General features: G+C 42.5%; 1 protein-coding gene across 2 annotated transcripts in view; it reads right to left on the reverse strand.

Moving 5' to 3' along the window:
- Nucleotides 1–18,329, reverse strand: part of LOC133464866 (A-kinase anchor protein 13) — a 164,825-nt gene that overhangs the window by 91,329 nt on the left and 55,167 nt on the right. For both annotated transcript variants that reach the window (XM_061747065.1, XM_061747058.1), the window contains one exon: nucleotides 14,524–14,609. In XM_061747065.1, the coding sequence (XP_061603049.1) occupies nucleotides 14,524–14,609 (86 nt within the window). The remainder of the gene's footprint in view (nucleotides 1–14,523; nucleotides 14,610–18,329) is intronic.

The raw sequence follows: 18,329 nt of genomic DNA on the forward strand, positions 1-18,329 counted from the left end.
ATCTCTCAAAAGGTTTTGGAGAAAATTGTTTACAGACAATTTAGAGCCTTTTTAGATGAAAATAACATCCTTGCGGTTTTTCCATCTGGTTTTACTTGGACTACATACGCCAACCAAGAACGGAGACTGGCTACATTCTACATGCGAAGCCTGCGACGAATACTTGGCATTACCTGGCAGCAACGCGTAACAAATGTGGAAGTACTCTCACGTGCTGGCTTACCAAGCATTAATGCGTTACTGAAGCAACGGCGACTACGGTGGTTAGGACATGTCTCACGCATGGCGGATGGCCGTATCCCAAAGGATGTACTCTTTGGTGAGCTGAAAAACGGAAAGCGGAGGCTGGGTAGGCCAAATCTCCGGTATAAAGATGTCTGCAAGAAGGATCTGACTGTAGTACCGAACCACAGTGAATGGCAGAGGCTGGCAGCAAATCGTGAGGCATGGAGAGACACAGTGAAAGAGGCTATGGTAGCGGATGACACCAGACTTGCACAGAAACAAGCGTCAAAACGCCAACGCCGTCACGCTCCAAGTCAAAGTGAAGAATACAAGTGTGATCTGTGTGGACTGATCTGTGCTTCACGAATAGGCCTATACAGTCACAAAAGGTCAAGGAAGTGCACTGGCAAGCATCCATAGTTGATAAACGACTGACGGAGGCCGCCGACATCCTCCTGGGTACAGATTCAGAAGACTATGTGGTCTTTGTTCATTTCGACCGAACAGCCATCTTTGACCAGGTAGATAATAGTATTTTAATGTTCTAAGCCAGGAGTGGTCCAGATTGTACCTGGCTCAGGGAACTGCTTGTCTTAGTCCAACCCCACCCCATTGTCATGTGGTGTCCCGCAGGGCTCCATACTGGGCCTCCTCTCTTTTCTGAATATCTGATGCCCCTCAGTTTTATTCTTAGTGATGCACAAACTGGTATGAAGATATTTACTCATGTTTATGTGTTCCTAAAAAAATAAGGACGTCTACTCCATACGATCTCTGAACGAGCGTCTTGAACTTCATTTAATAAAAAAATTTCAATAAAAAGAAAACAGACAGCGACACCAGCGGGCCCTCAGGCTGACGACTACAGATTTTCCATACCGTGCCAGTGTTAAGATGGACAAGAATTTGAGACTGGACATTAAAATCTTTCAGCCGAGACAATTAGTGAGAATTAAAAACTTTCCGTTAACGGATCATTTCACAGCCTTTGTCACAACTCGGCTCCATTACTGTAATTCTTTATAAGTTAGCGAGTCCTGCCTGCCTCGTCTTCAGCCGGAGCTAAATGCTGCTGCACGAAAGAGCGAGCACGTTCCCCCGGTTTAATGCACCGGACCGGCCGTCTCTCCATTTCAGAGTTTATTCTAAAAATCTTGTGTGGGTAAATCTTTAAATAGTGGAGCCTCCACCTCTCTGAGCTGCTGCACGTGCGTTTCCTCCCCGTCACTCAGATAATCTGACCAGCTGCTCTGGGATGAGCCGAGGACGCTGGGAGCCTCGGCCCGGCAGGACGGCCCGTCTGCTGATGCAATCGGGGAATTTGTTGCCGTTACATATTGAAGTGGCCGTTTGGGCCTTTTTTAAATCTCGTCATGGGATCCACCTCTTCCACTCGTCCTTTGACTCAGCCTGAGATGCTGATTTTATTGGTTTAACTTGAGTTTGGATTTGTTTTATTTGAGTTTACTTGTACTTTTACTTCTTTTATTCTAATGCAGTCCTTATTCCTAAGTTCAGCATTTCGTCAGTGGTTGCAGTTTTTGTTAAAGTGCTATATAAAATCTCTAGATAACCCATTTCGGTTTCGTTCTCATTTTATTTTCTTATTTAAGTTTACATTCATTGCACTACTACTACTTTTTTGTTATGTCACTATATTAGTATCTTTTTATTTTTATTTATTTTTTAATTTGTATTATTATTATTATTTGTTTTATTTTATTTATTTTTTTGCTATTCCCAAAGGAAAATTAATGATGATAACCGTGGGGGGAGGGATGGGGAGAGGGAGAAAAAAAAAAAAAGGTATGTTCATCTGTTTTGCTCTGTATTCTGGAAACAATCTGCTAATAAAATATATATAAATATGTATAAAAAAAAGAGTGCTATATAAATAAAGTTGGCCCGGCTTAGCTGAAACCAATACGAGTCCATGACTGAGTAATCGGTGCACTTATCTTTGCTATATCTTCACAGAATCATGTCACAGACGTTTCAGCGGGACCTCAGGAAACCTCCTCTTCAGCGTTTCAGCAATTCAAATTCCCCTTAAGCTTTTATATTTTGTAATAACCTCACAATATGGCCAAAAAACAGCAGACAGCAAAATCAGAAGAAGAGAATAAAAGTCCAGGATGAGAGAACCGGATGAGAGCGTCAGTGAGGTCGACTCAGATTCTTCTGAAGACGCTGACCCCAGTACTGACTAGCCCACTGACCCAGAGAAACACTGAGCCGTTGTCCCGGCCTGGGAGTGGCAGGCGTGCGAGTGCGATCACTCACTTGAATTCCTGCAAAAAACACTGACAAACACTCGCATAGCAACTGGCACCGTGTTTAGAGACATTCATGTGGCCAAGGAGCTGCCTGCGCCGTGACGGGCCGCGTTCCCGACCAAATCACTCACGTGTGCGTAACTGACCCAACACACACTGATGCAAAAGCACAACCTGGCTTCTCTTTTCTTTACTTCTCTTTTCCTCCACAGCTGCACTGCACAAACTCATTTCTTAGACAGTTAAAAAGCCTCGTTTCAAGAAAAAATAAGACTGTTTTCTGACTATTTTGCTGGTTTTAAGAGTTCTAGTTAAGAAAATCTTTCTGACTCCATTGGCTGAGATATTTTCGCTCATAATAAGACACATTTTGACTAGATTTAGGAATATTAGGCCTATTTCTAGCAGGGCTGTGAATGATCAAATGTGGAACAGGGAAAACCCTACGCTAACGAGGAAGGATCAGCTGCTATAGGGCATCGGTACAGACATGTAAATGCATGTACGGGCTCTGATGAAGCCTTAAGCCTGAATTATGGTTCTGCGTCAAACCAACGCAGAGCACACGCCATCACCGTGACGCCGTCGTGAACCTTCGGACTTCTCCGTCACTCCATTTCTCCGCGGTGCAGTACCCCCAGTGACCGCTAATTCGCGATCTTTTCCTGAATGGTTTATCCGACTTTTTCCGGTCACAGTGAATCAAAGAGATAAGACAACTATTGTGCAAAAAAAAAAAAATAAATCACACATACACGAAGTAAAGAGTGCTGAAAGTTCACGACTGCTTCAAACCGGAAACAGGAAATGCGTTGCTACCAAGCGAACCAATCACAGCCCTCTCGTCTGCATTTGGTCTGCGACCTCTTGACGCGTAGTTACAATTTTTGGGAGGTGGCGTCAGTGACGGCGTCAGTTGGCTGAAGTCAGTTCTACAGGAGCGAGCTGCCACCGAATCTCCCCTGCGTGTAAAGAAACAAACGTTTCACCCGGCAGAAGCAACACGGATCGAGGAACAACTGTGTTTTCTGCTGTTGAGGAATCTAGTGTGATTTATTGAAGGAAAGAGGAGATGCTCCAGGTTTCAGGTGCCAGAAGGTTTCAGGTGCCAGGAGGTGAGCCCTGCAGAGCGGCCGGCCGGCCGGCCGGGACCGGAGCGTCTGAGCTGGCAGAACCGTGTTCTGCATATTTGCAGCGGTGAGGAAATCTAAGCTGTACCCAGTAAAAACACATCTGGTTTAAAAATAAGAGCCTGGTGTGTGTGTGTGTGTGTGGGACTTGGACCGCTGCCTCGTCTCTAACAGGCCTGCCCACAGCGGTTCTGTTGCACTAACGGATGCAATAGCAGCAGACGGGCCGTTCCCAGCCGGGCAGGAAAACACGGCACTCCTGACACACAACATACACACACACAGCAGACCCAACACACACACACACACAACCAGAGGTGTCAAGTAACAAAGTACAAATACTTTGTTACCTTACTTAAGTAGAAATTTTGGTTATCTATACTTCACTGGAGTAATTATTTTTCAGACAACTTTTTACTTTTACTCCTTACATTTTCACACAATTATCTGTACTTTTTACTCCTTATATTTTAAAAACAGCCTTGTTACTCTATTTCATTTGGGCCTTTAATAAAAACTATCCAGTTAAATTGCTCCATCCGGATAGAGTGAATTTGGTTGTGGTTGTTTCAGATGTTCTTGTCCAGTTTTGTTCTTACATCCGTTCCCTCAGATTCCTGCAACTAAACTTGGATGTACATTCCAATAAAGGTTAGGATAAATGATAACATGAACATGAAGTTTGACTTTTTGCACCATTACAATACTTATAGGCAACTAGTCATCATATCTGCTGCTCTCTGAAACACATGTTAATGCTCAATAGTACACATATATGCTTCTATAATATATTTATATTAACACATGTTAATGCTCAATAGTACACATATATGCTTCTTTAATATATTTACATTATACTAAGATGCATTCATTTTCAATGGCTTTTTTCCCCCTTACATTACTTTTATACTTTAAGTAGTTTTGAAACCAGTACTTTTATACTTTTACTTGAGTAAAAAACTTGAGTTGATACTTCAACTTCTACAGGAGTATTTTTAAACTCTAGTATCTATACTTCTACCTGAGTAATGAATGTGAATACTGAAGACACCTCTGCATCAGGAAGAAAATAACTGTAAGCAAACGCAACGAGAGGCGACGAGATCTTATGAATATGAAATAAGCGTTTTAGCTCAGGCTCGTTTTACAGAGACTGAGCGGAGCGATGATGTGTTTGGTGACTCGGGGCCAGCAGAGATGCTGGGATGTGAAACGCTGGCTGGAGTGAAGTCATCTGGCAGCGAGCCTGTTTCCATCGCAGGCCAGAGGAAACCGTTAGGCCAGCGCTGCCTTTTCCCACACCATCCTCTCCCTCTCCCCCTCTCCCTCCATCACACACAAACATCCTCACCCTCTCACCCCTCCGGGGGAAAGACAAGCTGCCATACAAGTTTAGAAAGTGACAATCCTCTGAAGGAGAGGTGTGACATCCACCAGAGGAATCTTCTTCGTCCTGGATGCCACAAGTACCGCGAGAGGGGACGCGTCAAGACGAAGCTCAGACTTCAATTCATGCCTAATTATTAACTCCGGGGGCTTGGGTAATTAGTAGCTGGTACATTAGCAACAGACGCTGGAAACTAATAGGAGCCTGCTTTAGTTTGAGTTACGACCGGTCCTGCTGCGCTTTAAGCTAAAACGATCCGTGTTTACATCTGCGTAACCGTGGCAACGCAGCAAAAACAGATCATTTTCGGCTTGAGACCGATGTCGGAACGAAGCGGAACAGAAAACAAGCTCGACTTGGACGAGCCTCCCGGGAATAAACCCAAATGTTTGGTGTGACAGTCCGTCGGGGGGATATTACTGTCATTCAGCACGGGGTTTTTATGGAATAAAGATGATTTTCAGATGCTTGTGGGGCGACGTGTCAATCAGCGTCGAGCCAAAGTGAACGTACGGCTCAGAGGAGGTTTGTCCCTCTCTGGGAGGAAACCTGAATAAGATTCAGAGAGACTGGACGTTTTAACCGACAGCCAACGAGGCCGGCAGCAGCAGAGCAGGCCGCGCAGCCCTTTATAACTTTTTTCCGACGGGGGAAAAATGTCATAAAGGGCTCTATATATGTTGAGGAGGGAAAGTGCCATTTGAGCTTTAAATAGCGGCACTTTGGGGCACCGCAGAGATCCAGGGGAGACAGATTCCTTCAAACGGCTTCACACAACATGCTCTGGGTTCAGTAACGGACCCTTGGAGAGAGCAGAATTACAGTACGACCAGACACTTCCAGCAGTTATACGCCGCTTTACACAGACAGGCGGCCACTATGCCGAGCAAAACAACCCCTGCAAGACCTGGAACTGTCTGGGCCTCGTTAACTTTTACACGCAGTTATTCCACAGAGATGGACAGAGGGCGAGCATCTGTTGTAGTGTGACATAAAGCATAGCGGTGCAGCCGACTAAATCCACCCTAGAATAATCAGCACCGTGTGTCTGCAGGGCCACGATCAACAGGCGTGCAATCATCCCCGGGGGGGGAAACACAACGACGCCATGGAAACAGGTTTACAGAGTAATCTGGGAGCCACACGGTTGCTGTTGTGCTTAAGAAACACCTCGTAGATAAGCGTGAGGAACTTAAGCTGCTAAATCTCTAAGTGAAACTCTGTTTAATGGACTTAATTTTGAGTAATGATGTCATTCATTATCATTGACCTCTCTTTTATGGATTACTTTAATGAATTAAGTCCTGCTTGCATATTTCTAACCTTTCTTTTATTGCTTTTACCGTTATATTTTATCCGCCTGGAGCACTTAGCGAGTCTCTTGTCAGAGTCTCTGCTCAGATGACGGTTATTACCGCGGCGCTGGCGGTGTTATCATACCAAACAACTTTGTCTGAGAGCGTAGGAGAAGCAGCCTACCTTAATCAGAACCACGTCTACGGCCCGCTCTCCTTTGGCGCAGAAACTGTAGCGCCGCTTGTGTCGTTCGTACATTTTCTCCTATAGATATCCAGGGCGGCTTTGCCACATACGAGGTAAAAATCCAGGAGGAACGGCCGTGAGGAACAGCGGTGGAGAACAGCGGTGAGGAACAGCCCTGAGGAGAGCTGGAAGAGTCTGCTGAGCTTCACATCTGGACACAGAGCCAGCCCTTAGCCAGACTCCAGCGCGACTTGCTCCCTCCCTCCCGCCTTTCTTCCCTCCCTTCTTTTTCATGTCCTCTGTCGTGTCTCAACTTCTCCCGACTAAGCCTGAATCCCTGAATCACGCCTCGGCCTCTCTCTCTCCGCCAGGTTTTGAATGTCTTGAATGAACCACTCATCAAAAGTAATGCATTGTTATTTCATGACACTTGACACTGAGGGCTTTATTACTGAGACTAATGTGGTTCACTGGTCAAAGTTCTGCCTTTTCCTTATAGTTATTAAGCCCTGAAAGCCCTGCAGGCCAAAAAACCTGCAAATATATATATATATATATATATATATATATATATATATATATATATATATATATATATATATATATATATATATATATATATATATATATGTATCTATATGTATATATACACACACATATATATATACACACATATATATATACATATACACACACATATATATATACATATACATACACATATATATATACATATACATATATATATATACATATACACACACATATATGTATATACACATACATCCATACATATGTATAGATGTGTATATATATATATATATATATATATATATATATATATATATATATATACATACACATACATACATATATATATATATAAAGTTATTTGTAAGTAAGGAGCTGGACTGTTTCTGTTCAGAAGCCTCAACTTCACATCAGTGTAAGTTCCATTCAAACTTCCCAAGACACTGATCTGTCGGTCGCAAAAACTTATGCAAAATAAATAAATCTGGCGAAGACATGAAGCTAAAGTCTTTACTTCTGCTCCCAGGAATGTTAATTCAGTCAGAGAGAAGCGTCTCCGCCCTAGCTGGAGGTTTGGTACACACTCTGAGACTAAAACCATCCATGAACACGCCGTCATCGGGAAACTGTACACACTATGAGACTAAAACCATCCATGAACACGCCGTCATCGGGAAACTGTACACACTATGAGACTAAAACCATCCATGAACACGCCGTCATCGGGAAACTGTACACACTCTGAGACTAAAACCATCCATGAACACGCCGTCATCGGGAAACTGTACACACTATGAGACTAAAACCATCCATGAACACGCCGTCATCGGGAAACTGTACACACTATGAGAATAAAACCATCCATGAACACGCCGTCATCGGGAAACTGCAGAGAAACAAACAGGACGGTGTCGGAGCTGAAACACCGCGGTGAAACACGGCGGTTATTTACGCTCCCACGGCAAACAGTAACTACCCCGAGTGCACACAGGACCTGATCTGCCAACAACACGAAGGCGCTGGTCCCAGAAGCCACGAACAAATCCGCCGCCTCCAAATCCAACATCTGGCTTTTATGGAGAATCAGAGTTTTTACGGCCTGGCGGGCCGGCCGGCGCTGAACCCAACGGACTGTTTGTTGAAACTGATAGTCCACACAGGACGTTATTCTTATGTTACAGTTTTAGTGTGTTTTCAAAAGCTCAACTATGTATGAATGAAGTGTGAGTGGATTTAATCATTTCAGATGAGATGTAGTTGTATAATTCAGGACATTACGGCCTAAAGTTGCACTAATGGAACCTCATACTTTTATTCTGGAGCTTTTATAACATGGATTTGAAAGAAAAAAAAGTGACCAAAAACCTTTTTTATTCTTTGCACAGTCCATGCGTTGAAGTATTAAGAGTTAACCTTAATATAAAAGAGCTTTGTGGACAGATGAGATGAGAGTCGTAGTGGGGAAGATGGATGGAGCGGTGGACGGATCAATAACGGCAGCCGGGGCCAGTTCAGGTCTGCAGCTCCAGGTGGGAACGGCCGCTCGCTGGGAAATCTGTCACTTTGTGACAGTTTTCCTGACAGGGACTCCTAACTAAGACCTCAGGAAGGAAAATAAAGCCCAAAATATTGATACTTTCATGTTAGGGCTGGGCGATATATCGAGATTTTAATATATATCAATATATTTTCAAACACGATATGGTACGAGACAATATCATTTATATCGATTTAAATTTTATTTTTATTTTATTTTTTTATGATTTTGATATAGCTTATTTTGTGACAAATTGACTTGAAAGTTTTATTTGAGATTTGCACAAATGTTTTGTTATTTGCACAACTGTCAACCTCAGTGGAAAAGTCTGCCGGTTACTGTCTACATTGTATTAATTACACAGGGTATTTTAATTTAATTGTTATGCAGGAAAGGGATATTTGTTTTATTTTATTCAAGAAGCATTTTTATTCTATATATGCAGGCAGTTTATTTTTATTTCATTTGTTTTATACATTTTGATATTGTGCAGACCTCTGTTAATAAAGGAACCTGTGTGACATTTGGCACGAGGCTTTGTATTAAAACTGACTGTTTTTTTAAGGGTTTGCCTCAGAAAAAAATGAAGCTAACAGAGATGCTAACAGAGATGCTAACAGAGATGCTATGCTATAATGCTTTGGGGGAAACCCCAATTATGGCACAGAAAAAATATCGATATATATCGAGTATCAACATTCAGCTAGAAAATATCGAGATATGACTTTTGGTCCATATCGCCCAGCCCTATTTCATGTAGAATCATCGGAAAAAAGGAAAGTTTGTGTTTTTGTAAACTTGGAATGATCATGCATCTAAATCAGGGGTCGGCAACCCAAAATGTTTTAGAGGCGTATTGGACCAAAAAAACAAAAAACAAATATGTCTGGAGCCGCAAAACATTAAGTCTTGTATCAGCCTTAGAATGAAGGCAACACATGCTGCATGTTTCTATATTAGTTATATTAACCTACTATCAAAATGACTAAGTTGGCTACAAATAAATAAGAGTTAACATTCATAAAAGCGCAGTCTGCTCAATATCAATCACATCACACGACTCAACACAAATAATCGAGTTTGCTGCAGAAACACGCTGCTGCTGCAGAAACATGCTGCTGCAGAAACACGCCGCCGCAGAAACACGCTGCTGCAGAAATACACTGCTGCTAGAGAAACACGCGGCTGCAGAAACACGCGGCTGCAGAAACACGCGGCTGCAAAAATCACGCTGCTGCAAGAAACACGCCGCTGCGGAAACACGCCGCTGCGGAAACACGCCGCTGCGGAACCACGCCGCTGCGGAACCACGCCGCTGCGGAAACACGCCGCTGCGGAAACACGCCGCTGCGGAAACACGCCGCTGCGGAAACACGCCGCTGCGGAAACACGCCGCTGCGGAAACACGCCGCTGCGGAAACACGCCGCTGCGGAAACACGCCGCTGCGGAAACACGCCGCTGCGGAAACACGCCGTTGCGGAAACACGCCGTTGCGGAAACACGCCGCTGCGGAAACACGCCGTTGCGGAAACACGCCGCTGCGGAAACACGCCGCTGCGGAAACACGCCGCTGCGGAAACACGCCGCTGCGGAAACACGCTGCTGCGGAAACACGCTGCCGCAGAAACACGCTGCTGCTAGAGAAACACGCCGCCGCAGAAACACGCTGTTGCAGAAACACGCTGTTGCAGAAACACGCTGTTGCAGAAACACGCCGCTGCAGAAACACGCTGTTGCAGAAACACGCTGCCGCAGAAACACGCTGCTGCTAGAGAAACACGCCGCCGCAGAAACACGCTGTTGCAGAAACACGCTGTTGCAGAAACACGCTGTTGCAGAAACACGCCGCTGCAGAAACACGCTGTTGCAGAAACACGCCGCTGCAGAAACACGCCGCTGCGGAAACACGCTGCTGCGGAAACACGCCGCTGCACAAACACGCTGCTGCAGAAACACGCCGCTGCACAAGTACTGAAGTACCCGCTGACTCGCTAACCGGTAAAAGCCTCAGAGGTGACTGAGTAGCGGTCCGTCCCAGTTCTCTTACGACTTTAATCATATTTGAATCTCTTGTGACATCCACCGAAATTATACCCCTGCGCTGAAGGAGACATGAGATGCATTTGAGAAGCTGCGGTTGCGACTTCTGGGAAAGACTTGTTGATCGCACCGTGAACCTGACGGACCGCAAACGTTACTTCCTTGTTTTTTATCTACTACCTATTTAATCATTAATTATCATCACCTACAAAGATGATGGAAAAGTGAATTTTGCACACATTTCTTTAGGAAACTTGACACTCCTAAAACCTTCAGAGCTTTGAGTCTGCATGAGCAGTACGTTGCTCTTCTGTGGTTCACGATGTGCCGTCATGAAGTTTCAAGCTCTTGTTGCTCCATTTATATTTTTTTGAAGTTATAAAATGTAAACTGTGTAAAAGCACACAGGAATCCACATCCACCCACCGTCCCGGGACCCGAACCAGAGCTGAACGATGTTGACAGCGTCTCTGAAGTGTTTGGCTTTGTCTTCAATCACCAGAGAGATAAATGTCACTTCAAGTGATTAATCAGATTATTGGAAGCCACGATATAATAGCACATGACCGTGAATGGTGCATTCCTTATTCCTATTTATTCTGGCCTAATTTGAATGGGAGATATTAAAGCAGTGATGTTAATATAGCATTAAAATCATCTTGATCTAGCTGCACTGTTGTATTTATATTGGCAAAATTAAAAGAAGCTGTATTTGCATCTGGCATCGCAGCAAAAAGATGCAAAACAATTCAGTTACGATACTGTAATAATGATAGAGGTCCGTGTGTGTGTGTATATGTATATATATATATATATATATATATATATATATATATATATATATATATATATATATATATATATATATATATATATATATATATATATATGCCTGAGCACGGCATGTTACTAAAACCAAACATATCCTCCTCTTTCTTCTTCCTTTAAGGAATTAAAGGTATTGTGACATAATTTTTAACATGCTTTTAACACTATTAAAAGTTTTGGCCAATATCCCTCAAATGTGTCTAAAAAGGTGTAACAAGAAAAACTCCAGTACTCCATGCCTGGCTTTTTTATGAAGGTGTTTTATGCGCAGTGAAAAACACGTCCTTTTCCCCCTTTCCTGTCAATCATTGCCCCGCTCCTCCTCCCAACCCCCCCCCATCCTCCACTCCTCCTCTCCCCCATCCTCCACTCCTCCTCTCCCCAAAACTCCCCGCCCCCCTCAGATGAACGAAAACTTAGTTTTGTTCCTCACAGCATCTCACGCTGCCATAGCAACACCGAAGGATGTTCTTTCAGCAAACTCAAATTTTAAGAAAACTCAAATATCTTTTTATCTATCTCAAAAAATTACAATATTCTGGGAATCTTAATCTTAAACTGTAAACCATAATCAGCAATATTAAAATAATAAAAGGCTTGCAATATTTCAGATGATTTGTAATGAATCCAGAATGTATGACATTTTTTTTTTTTTTTTTTTTTTCTAAATTGTATTACAGAAAATAAAGAACTTTATCACAATATTCTAATTTTTTGAGACAGTCCTGTATATGGACCATCAATTCCTCTCCTATAATATCATCATTGTTTATGTTATAAACCCTTCCCAAACATCACATCTAAATAACACTTCTCTTCAAATAGTGCTGACTTTGAGTCTGCAGCAGGAACTCTGGCCAGTTTCATGTTAAACGCTGTTGCCGTTTGTCAGAAACACTTCAGGTTTGTTTAGTGACAGGATCAAATATCTGGTGATTAAGTGGCTGCTGAGGTTACATCTCCCTCTACTGGTGACCCCCCCACCCTGCACGCTGGCGTTTATCCCTCAGTCGTCCCACATCTGGCATTGAGAGCGAGCGGCTGACCCAGACCACAGCCCCGGGAGAAGCAGAAACTCTCCAGTCTACGGTCGCACAGGAATCTGTCAGTCAGCAACATTTCAGAGCAAAGCCTGGCCTGCTGAAGATCCATGTGCTCGGCGGTCGAGCCCACGGAATAAAGCAGCTCCGCAGGACGAGGCAGGAAGACCTTTGTGGATTTAACAGTGAAAAACAAAAGCAGCGGTCTCCGTTAAAGACGCTCCGGTGCGTGATGTATTAGCTGTTGAGAGATCCGGCTCTCTGCAGACACGGAGCTGGCAGATCCAGCTACGTTGTGCTGTTCTTTTCTACTCTGAGCTCTCCGGACTATTTCTAAAAAGAAGATTTCTCTTTAAAAAGAACACGAATGTCAGAACGGAGAAACTTCTGTCATAGTGATTTGTGCGGCCTCCGCCCAGCGAGCTCAGGACCATCGTTCCCATCGTTCCCATTACTCACTGGGTCAAAACTAGTCCGGTTAGATCAAACCAAACATGAATTCATGTGTTTTCATCGAGGTTTATGATCCGATTCTCTCAGAAACTTTAAATATACAGATGCATGACTGTTACAAACTGTGACAACCACAGGCCTTGCTAACATGAGCTGCAAATCTTCCAGCAGGGCAGATTTCTCCAACTACAGCAAGAAATATGGACATCCACACCAACAGTGTTTCCATGCATCAGTAACCCTTTTAAAACACGAATATTGGCAATAACCCGAATTTGCACGGCCATGTAAACACCAATAACCCCTTTGAATAACCCGAATTTGCTCATATTCAGGTTTTTAAAAACCTGAATATGACCCCTGGGTTACTCCTTTTAAACCCTGAATATTGGGTCATGTAAACGCCAAACGGAATATCCCCATCAAACGGAACAGGAATTTGTTTTCTGCGCATGCTCTGTTCACAAGGAATCCTGGTCTTTTGAGTCCAGGAAGTTCTTATAAACACGGAGAAACCAAGACCAGGAGGAGACTAATCACTTCATAAATGTAATGAAGGATATGAACATTTCTGCATTTGTAGACGGTAGAAAGTACCGGGATGTAAGATTTACAAGAAGGTGAGAGAAAAGTTGCGCGAAACAGCATTTGTTTTGAATTTGGATACAGGAAGAAAAAGCAGAAATGACGGGAATTGCATCATGACGTTCTCCGCACGTCGCTGTTTTGATCCAGGCAGGGCCGCCCCAAGGGGTGTGCGAACCTTGCGGCCGCACGGGGCCTCGCGCTATGGGCCGTTTTTTTTTTTTTTTTTCATTTCCTTAGAAATATCAACAGTCACGTTCCATTACAGACCTAAATATGTACTAGTCTGTGCGTATCAATAAATATGTGCAATGATGCGTGTCTGTTGTTCAATACAACTGATCAGACCAAGCGCAGACACAAGCTGCTCTGATCCAGACGGTAGAAGTTGGAACAAACTGTCACACAATGTCGAGAGAACAAGACAGATTCAGGAAATTTCCATCAGGGGATGAAAAAAGAAAAAACTAAAGAAAATGGAAGAGTTTAATGCCTCTCTGAAAGGCTCGTTTGATAAATTTGTTACAAAAATCACCGATCAACCGGGTCTCAAGCAGCCGTGGGGCCCCGCGTCGAGGCAAGCCCAGATGATGATGAAGCAGGGGAAGGTGTCCAGTATTTTGCTAATCGGAGAGTTAAAATTGCGCATATAGACACCCGATCCGACCCGAAAACCCCCCCAGCCATTTCACACAGGGCCTCGCAAATCTCCCAGACGGCTCTGGATCCAGATATCCCAAATGATTAATTACCATGTATACAGGGATAACCCTGTTTGCTCACGCATGGAAACGGAATATTCCGAATGTTTCAGTAACCGGAATATTAGCAATAACCCGAATTTTTCATGTAAACGTAGTCATGGATGTTTCTTTACCCCCTGCCACAGTTACCCCCACACCAGGTCCCCAGCAGCTAGGTTAATGATTATTATCTTATCAGTCATAGAGGAAAGGACTGAACAGCTGATAATCACAAAAACAACAACAAACAGCCTTTTCTCGTTACCTTGGAGAGTTGTGTTCCCTCCGACGGGCCGTTCTCTTCCTGTCCCACATCATTCACCGCGTTTCCAGACGCGTCAGCATTCATCTCTAGAGAAAGTCACAAAACACAAAGCAATCAGTTCCAGAGCAAATCTTTAAATAGCTGAATAAACAGCTCGTGTTTGGAGTGAAAGTAGTTTTTTTTTTTTACTTTTAAAAGTTTACTGAACGGCACATTTCCCACAGCGAGCAGAAAGAAGCAGATTTATGTAAAAGATTGTGTTGTGAGAACACTGACACAACACGGTGCTTTTCCCAGATTCATTAGCTCGTTAGGTCTGGACTAAAGTTGCTAAATAATCGCCATCAACAAACCTTTATCACCTGAGGAAAACGAGACGAGACGAAAATGCTGGTCATGTGACGATAACGATAATTAAATATATAATGCAATATCGTAGAGGAATAAAAACCAGACTAAAGTGTAGATTATAAAATAAAAACTCTGCTAAAATGTGTCTTCATTTTCGTTGATCAAAACAAGACGAAATGTTCTAACAAAGATCCTTAATGTCCATGTTTTCAGTAGTTTCTCTGGTTTAATGTCCATGTTTTCGGTAGTTTCTCTGGTTTAATGTCCATGTTTTCAGTAGTTTCTCTGGTTTAATGTCCATGTTTTCAGTAGTTTCTCTGGTTTAATGTCCATGTTTTCAGTAGTTTCCTCTGGTTTAATGTCCATGTTTTCAGTAGTTTCCTCTGGTTTAATGTCCATGTTTTCAGTAGTTTCTCTGGTTTAATGTCCATGTTTTCAGTAGTTTCTGGTTTAATGTCCATGTTTTCAGTAGTTTCTCTGGTTTAATGTCCATGTTTTCAGTAGTTTCTCTGGTTTAATGTCCATGTTTTCAGTAGTTTCTCTGGTTTAATGTCCATGTTTTCAGTAGTTTCTCTGGTTTAATGTCCATGTTTTCAGTAGTTTCCTCTGGTTTAATGTCCATGTTTTCAGTAGTTTCCTCTGGTTTAATGTCCATGTTTTCAGTAGTTTCTCTGGTTTAATGTCCATGTTTTCAGTAGTTTCTCTGGTTTAATGTCCATGTTTTCAGTAGTTTCCTCTGGTTTAATGTCCATGTTTTCAGTAGTTTCCTCTGGTTTAACGTCCATGTTTTCAGTAGTTTCTCTGGTTTAATGTCCATGTTTTCAGTAGTTTCTCTGGTTTAACGTCCATGTTTTCAGTAGTTTCTCTGGTTTAGTTCTGCTGCCGTTAACGCAGAGCTCTAATTCATGTCAGTTAAAAACAAAGTTACAGAGAGAAACGCAGGGATCTGCTCTGGGGGGAGAAGAAGAAGAAGATCCATCTTTGGATCCACTTTCCTACATAGACGTGGAAAAGAAAACCCAATGTGTCGTAGAAAAAGAAAAAGACGGGGAGAAATGTGGAAAAATAAATATGTTGTAAACTCAAATTAGAGTCTTCTGTATCTGGAATGAATGTATTCTTGAGTCTATAAGGTAACAATAATATAATAATAAGATAACCTTGTTGGAATTGTAAAATGGGTTTGGCCAAATACAATCTTTGACTAAAACCAGACTAAAATGGTCCTGGACAATTCTGACTAAAATAAGACTAAAATGCTCAGACTTTTAGTCACCTACTGTCTAAACCAGAGGAAACTACTGAAAACATGGACATTAAGGATCTTTGTTAGAACATTTCGTCTCGTTTTGGTCAACGAAAATGAAGACACATTTTAGCAGAGTTTTTATTTTGTAATTTACATTTTATTCTCGTTTTTATTCCTGTACTATTATGAATTATATATTCAATTATCATTATCATCACATGACCAGATGACTAAAATAAGACTAAAATGCTCAGACTTTTAGTCGACTGAAACTTGACACGACTAAAAGGAGAATGAACGTGACTAAAAGTAATAAAAACTAAAATGATAGCTGGACCCAAAGACTAGACTAAAACTAAAACAGGCTGACAGAAACAACAACACTATTCTGAACTTATCAGTCAGCACTGCTGCTGAATATCAGCAGAATTAGAAAAAACCTTGAGAAACGACTCCATGAAAGAGTAGAAATAACTGAGCCCCGGCCCTCAACGCCCTCTACGCCCTCAACAGAGGTGTCTTCAGTATTCACCTTCATTACTCAGGTAGAAGTATAGATACTAGAGTTTAAAAATACTCCTGTAGAAGTTGAAGTATCAACTCAAGTTTTTTACTCAAGTAAAAGTATAAAAGTACTGGTTTCAAAACTACTTAAAGTATGAAAGTAAAAGTAATGTAAGGGGGAAAAAAGCCATTAAGGACAAAAGCCATTGAAAATGAATGTATCTTAGTATAATGCAAATATATTAAAGAAGCATATATGTGTACTATTGAGCATTAACATGTGTTAATATAAATATATTAAAGAAGCATATATGTGTACTATTGAGCATTAACATGTGTTTCAGAGAGCAGCAGATATGATGACTATTTGCCTATAAATATTGTAATGGTGCAAAAAGTCAAACTTCAGAGGCATGTTATCATTTATCCTAACCTTTATTGGAATGTACATCCAAGTTTAGTTGCAGGAATCTGAGGGAACGGATGTAAGAACAAAACTGGACAAGAACATCTGAAACAACCACAACCAAATTCACTCTATCCGGATGGAGCAATTTAACTGGATAGTTTTTATTAAAGGCCCAAATGAAATAGAGTAACGAGGCTGTTTTTAAAATGTAAGGAGTAAAAAGTACAGATAATTGTGTGAAAATGTAAGGAGTAAAAGTAAAAAGTCGTCTGAAAAATAATTACTCCAGTGAAGTATAGATAACCAAAATTTCTACTTAAGTAAGGTAACAAAGTATTTGTACTTCGTTACTTGACACCTCTGGCCCTCAAAGCCCTCAACGCCGGGTTGAGCTGCAGGAGCAGCGCTGGAACTTCACCTCAAGATTCGGCAGAGTCTCTCTTCCCGCTCCAGCGCTCACATCCTCCGGTGTGTGTTTGTTTTACTGAGCTCAGCCCTCGGAGCGCCGAGTCCCCGGCCCGGCCACGTGCTCGCCAGCGTGACCCGCTCTGCTGACACCATCTTTCAGAGGAAATAAAAGCGCCCGGCTGCCTGATCATGGCCTCGGCTGGCCGGGGGAGAAACACAACCCGTGCTGTCCAAGCGGGAAGATTTTACTGCTGATGTCAAGTTTTAAAAGCGACTGAGTGCTAAATCCTAATTTGAGGGACAATTATCCCAAAATAACCAATAAGCAAGTAAAGTTGTTTGCAGCAGCGATACATCATACCCTGATGCTGCGCGCTAAAACCCTCCCCGAGAACAATTACAGTGAGATACACGGCGGTTAACGTTGCAGGGCTTTGCCATTAATCTCCGGGACTGCAGCTGATTTAGCGTATTTGCTTAGGAATGAGACTTTGACAAACATATTTCCCTGTGATGTATGAGTGTGGAGGAGCTGAAATAAACCCGATCGGGGGAATAAGGCCCAATCCCAATACTCCCCCTACTTTCTTTCACTACACCTAAAAAAGAAGGGACAGATTTTAGGGCACTTGAAATCTTCCCAGGTCTGTCCCAATACTCCCACTACCCCTCGTTTTCATCCCTACCCTAATCATGAAGCTGAGAGCCAAAAGCTGTTTTAATTTCAGCTGTAGCGCTGTTAATATGCCACTTTATTAAGTTTTAATATTTTTTCAGGCATAAAAGTAACCGTTAAGATCCCCAACCTGGGCTCAGTTTATCCAAATAACGCCTGTTAAGAAATTTGATCCGATGTTTTCGGAGAAGAGCCGCCGGCCCCGGGGA

The sequence above is a fragment of the Cololabis saira genome, chromosome 2, assembly GCF_033807715.1.
Source record: "Cololabis saira isolate AMF1-May2022 chromosome 2, fColSai1.1, whole genome shotgun sequence".
Lineage (NCBI taxonomy): Eukaryota > Metazoa > Chordata > Actinopteri > Beloniformes > Belonidae > Cololabis > Cololabis saira.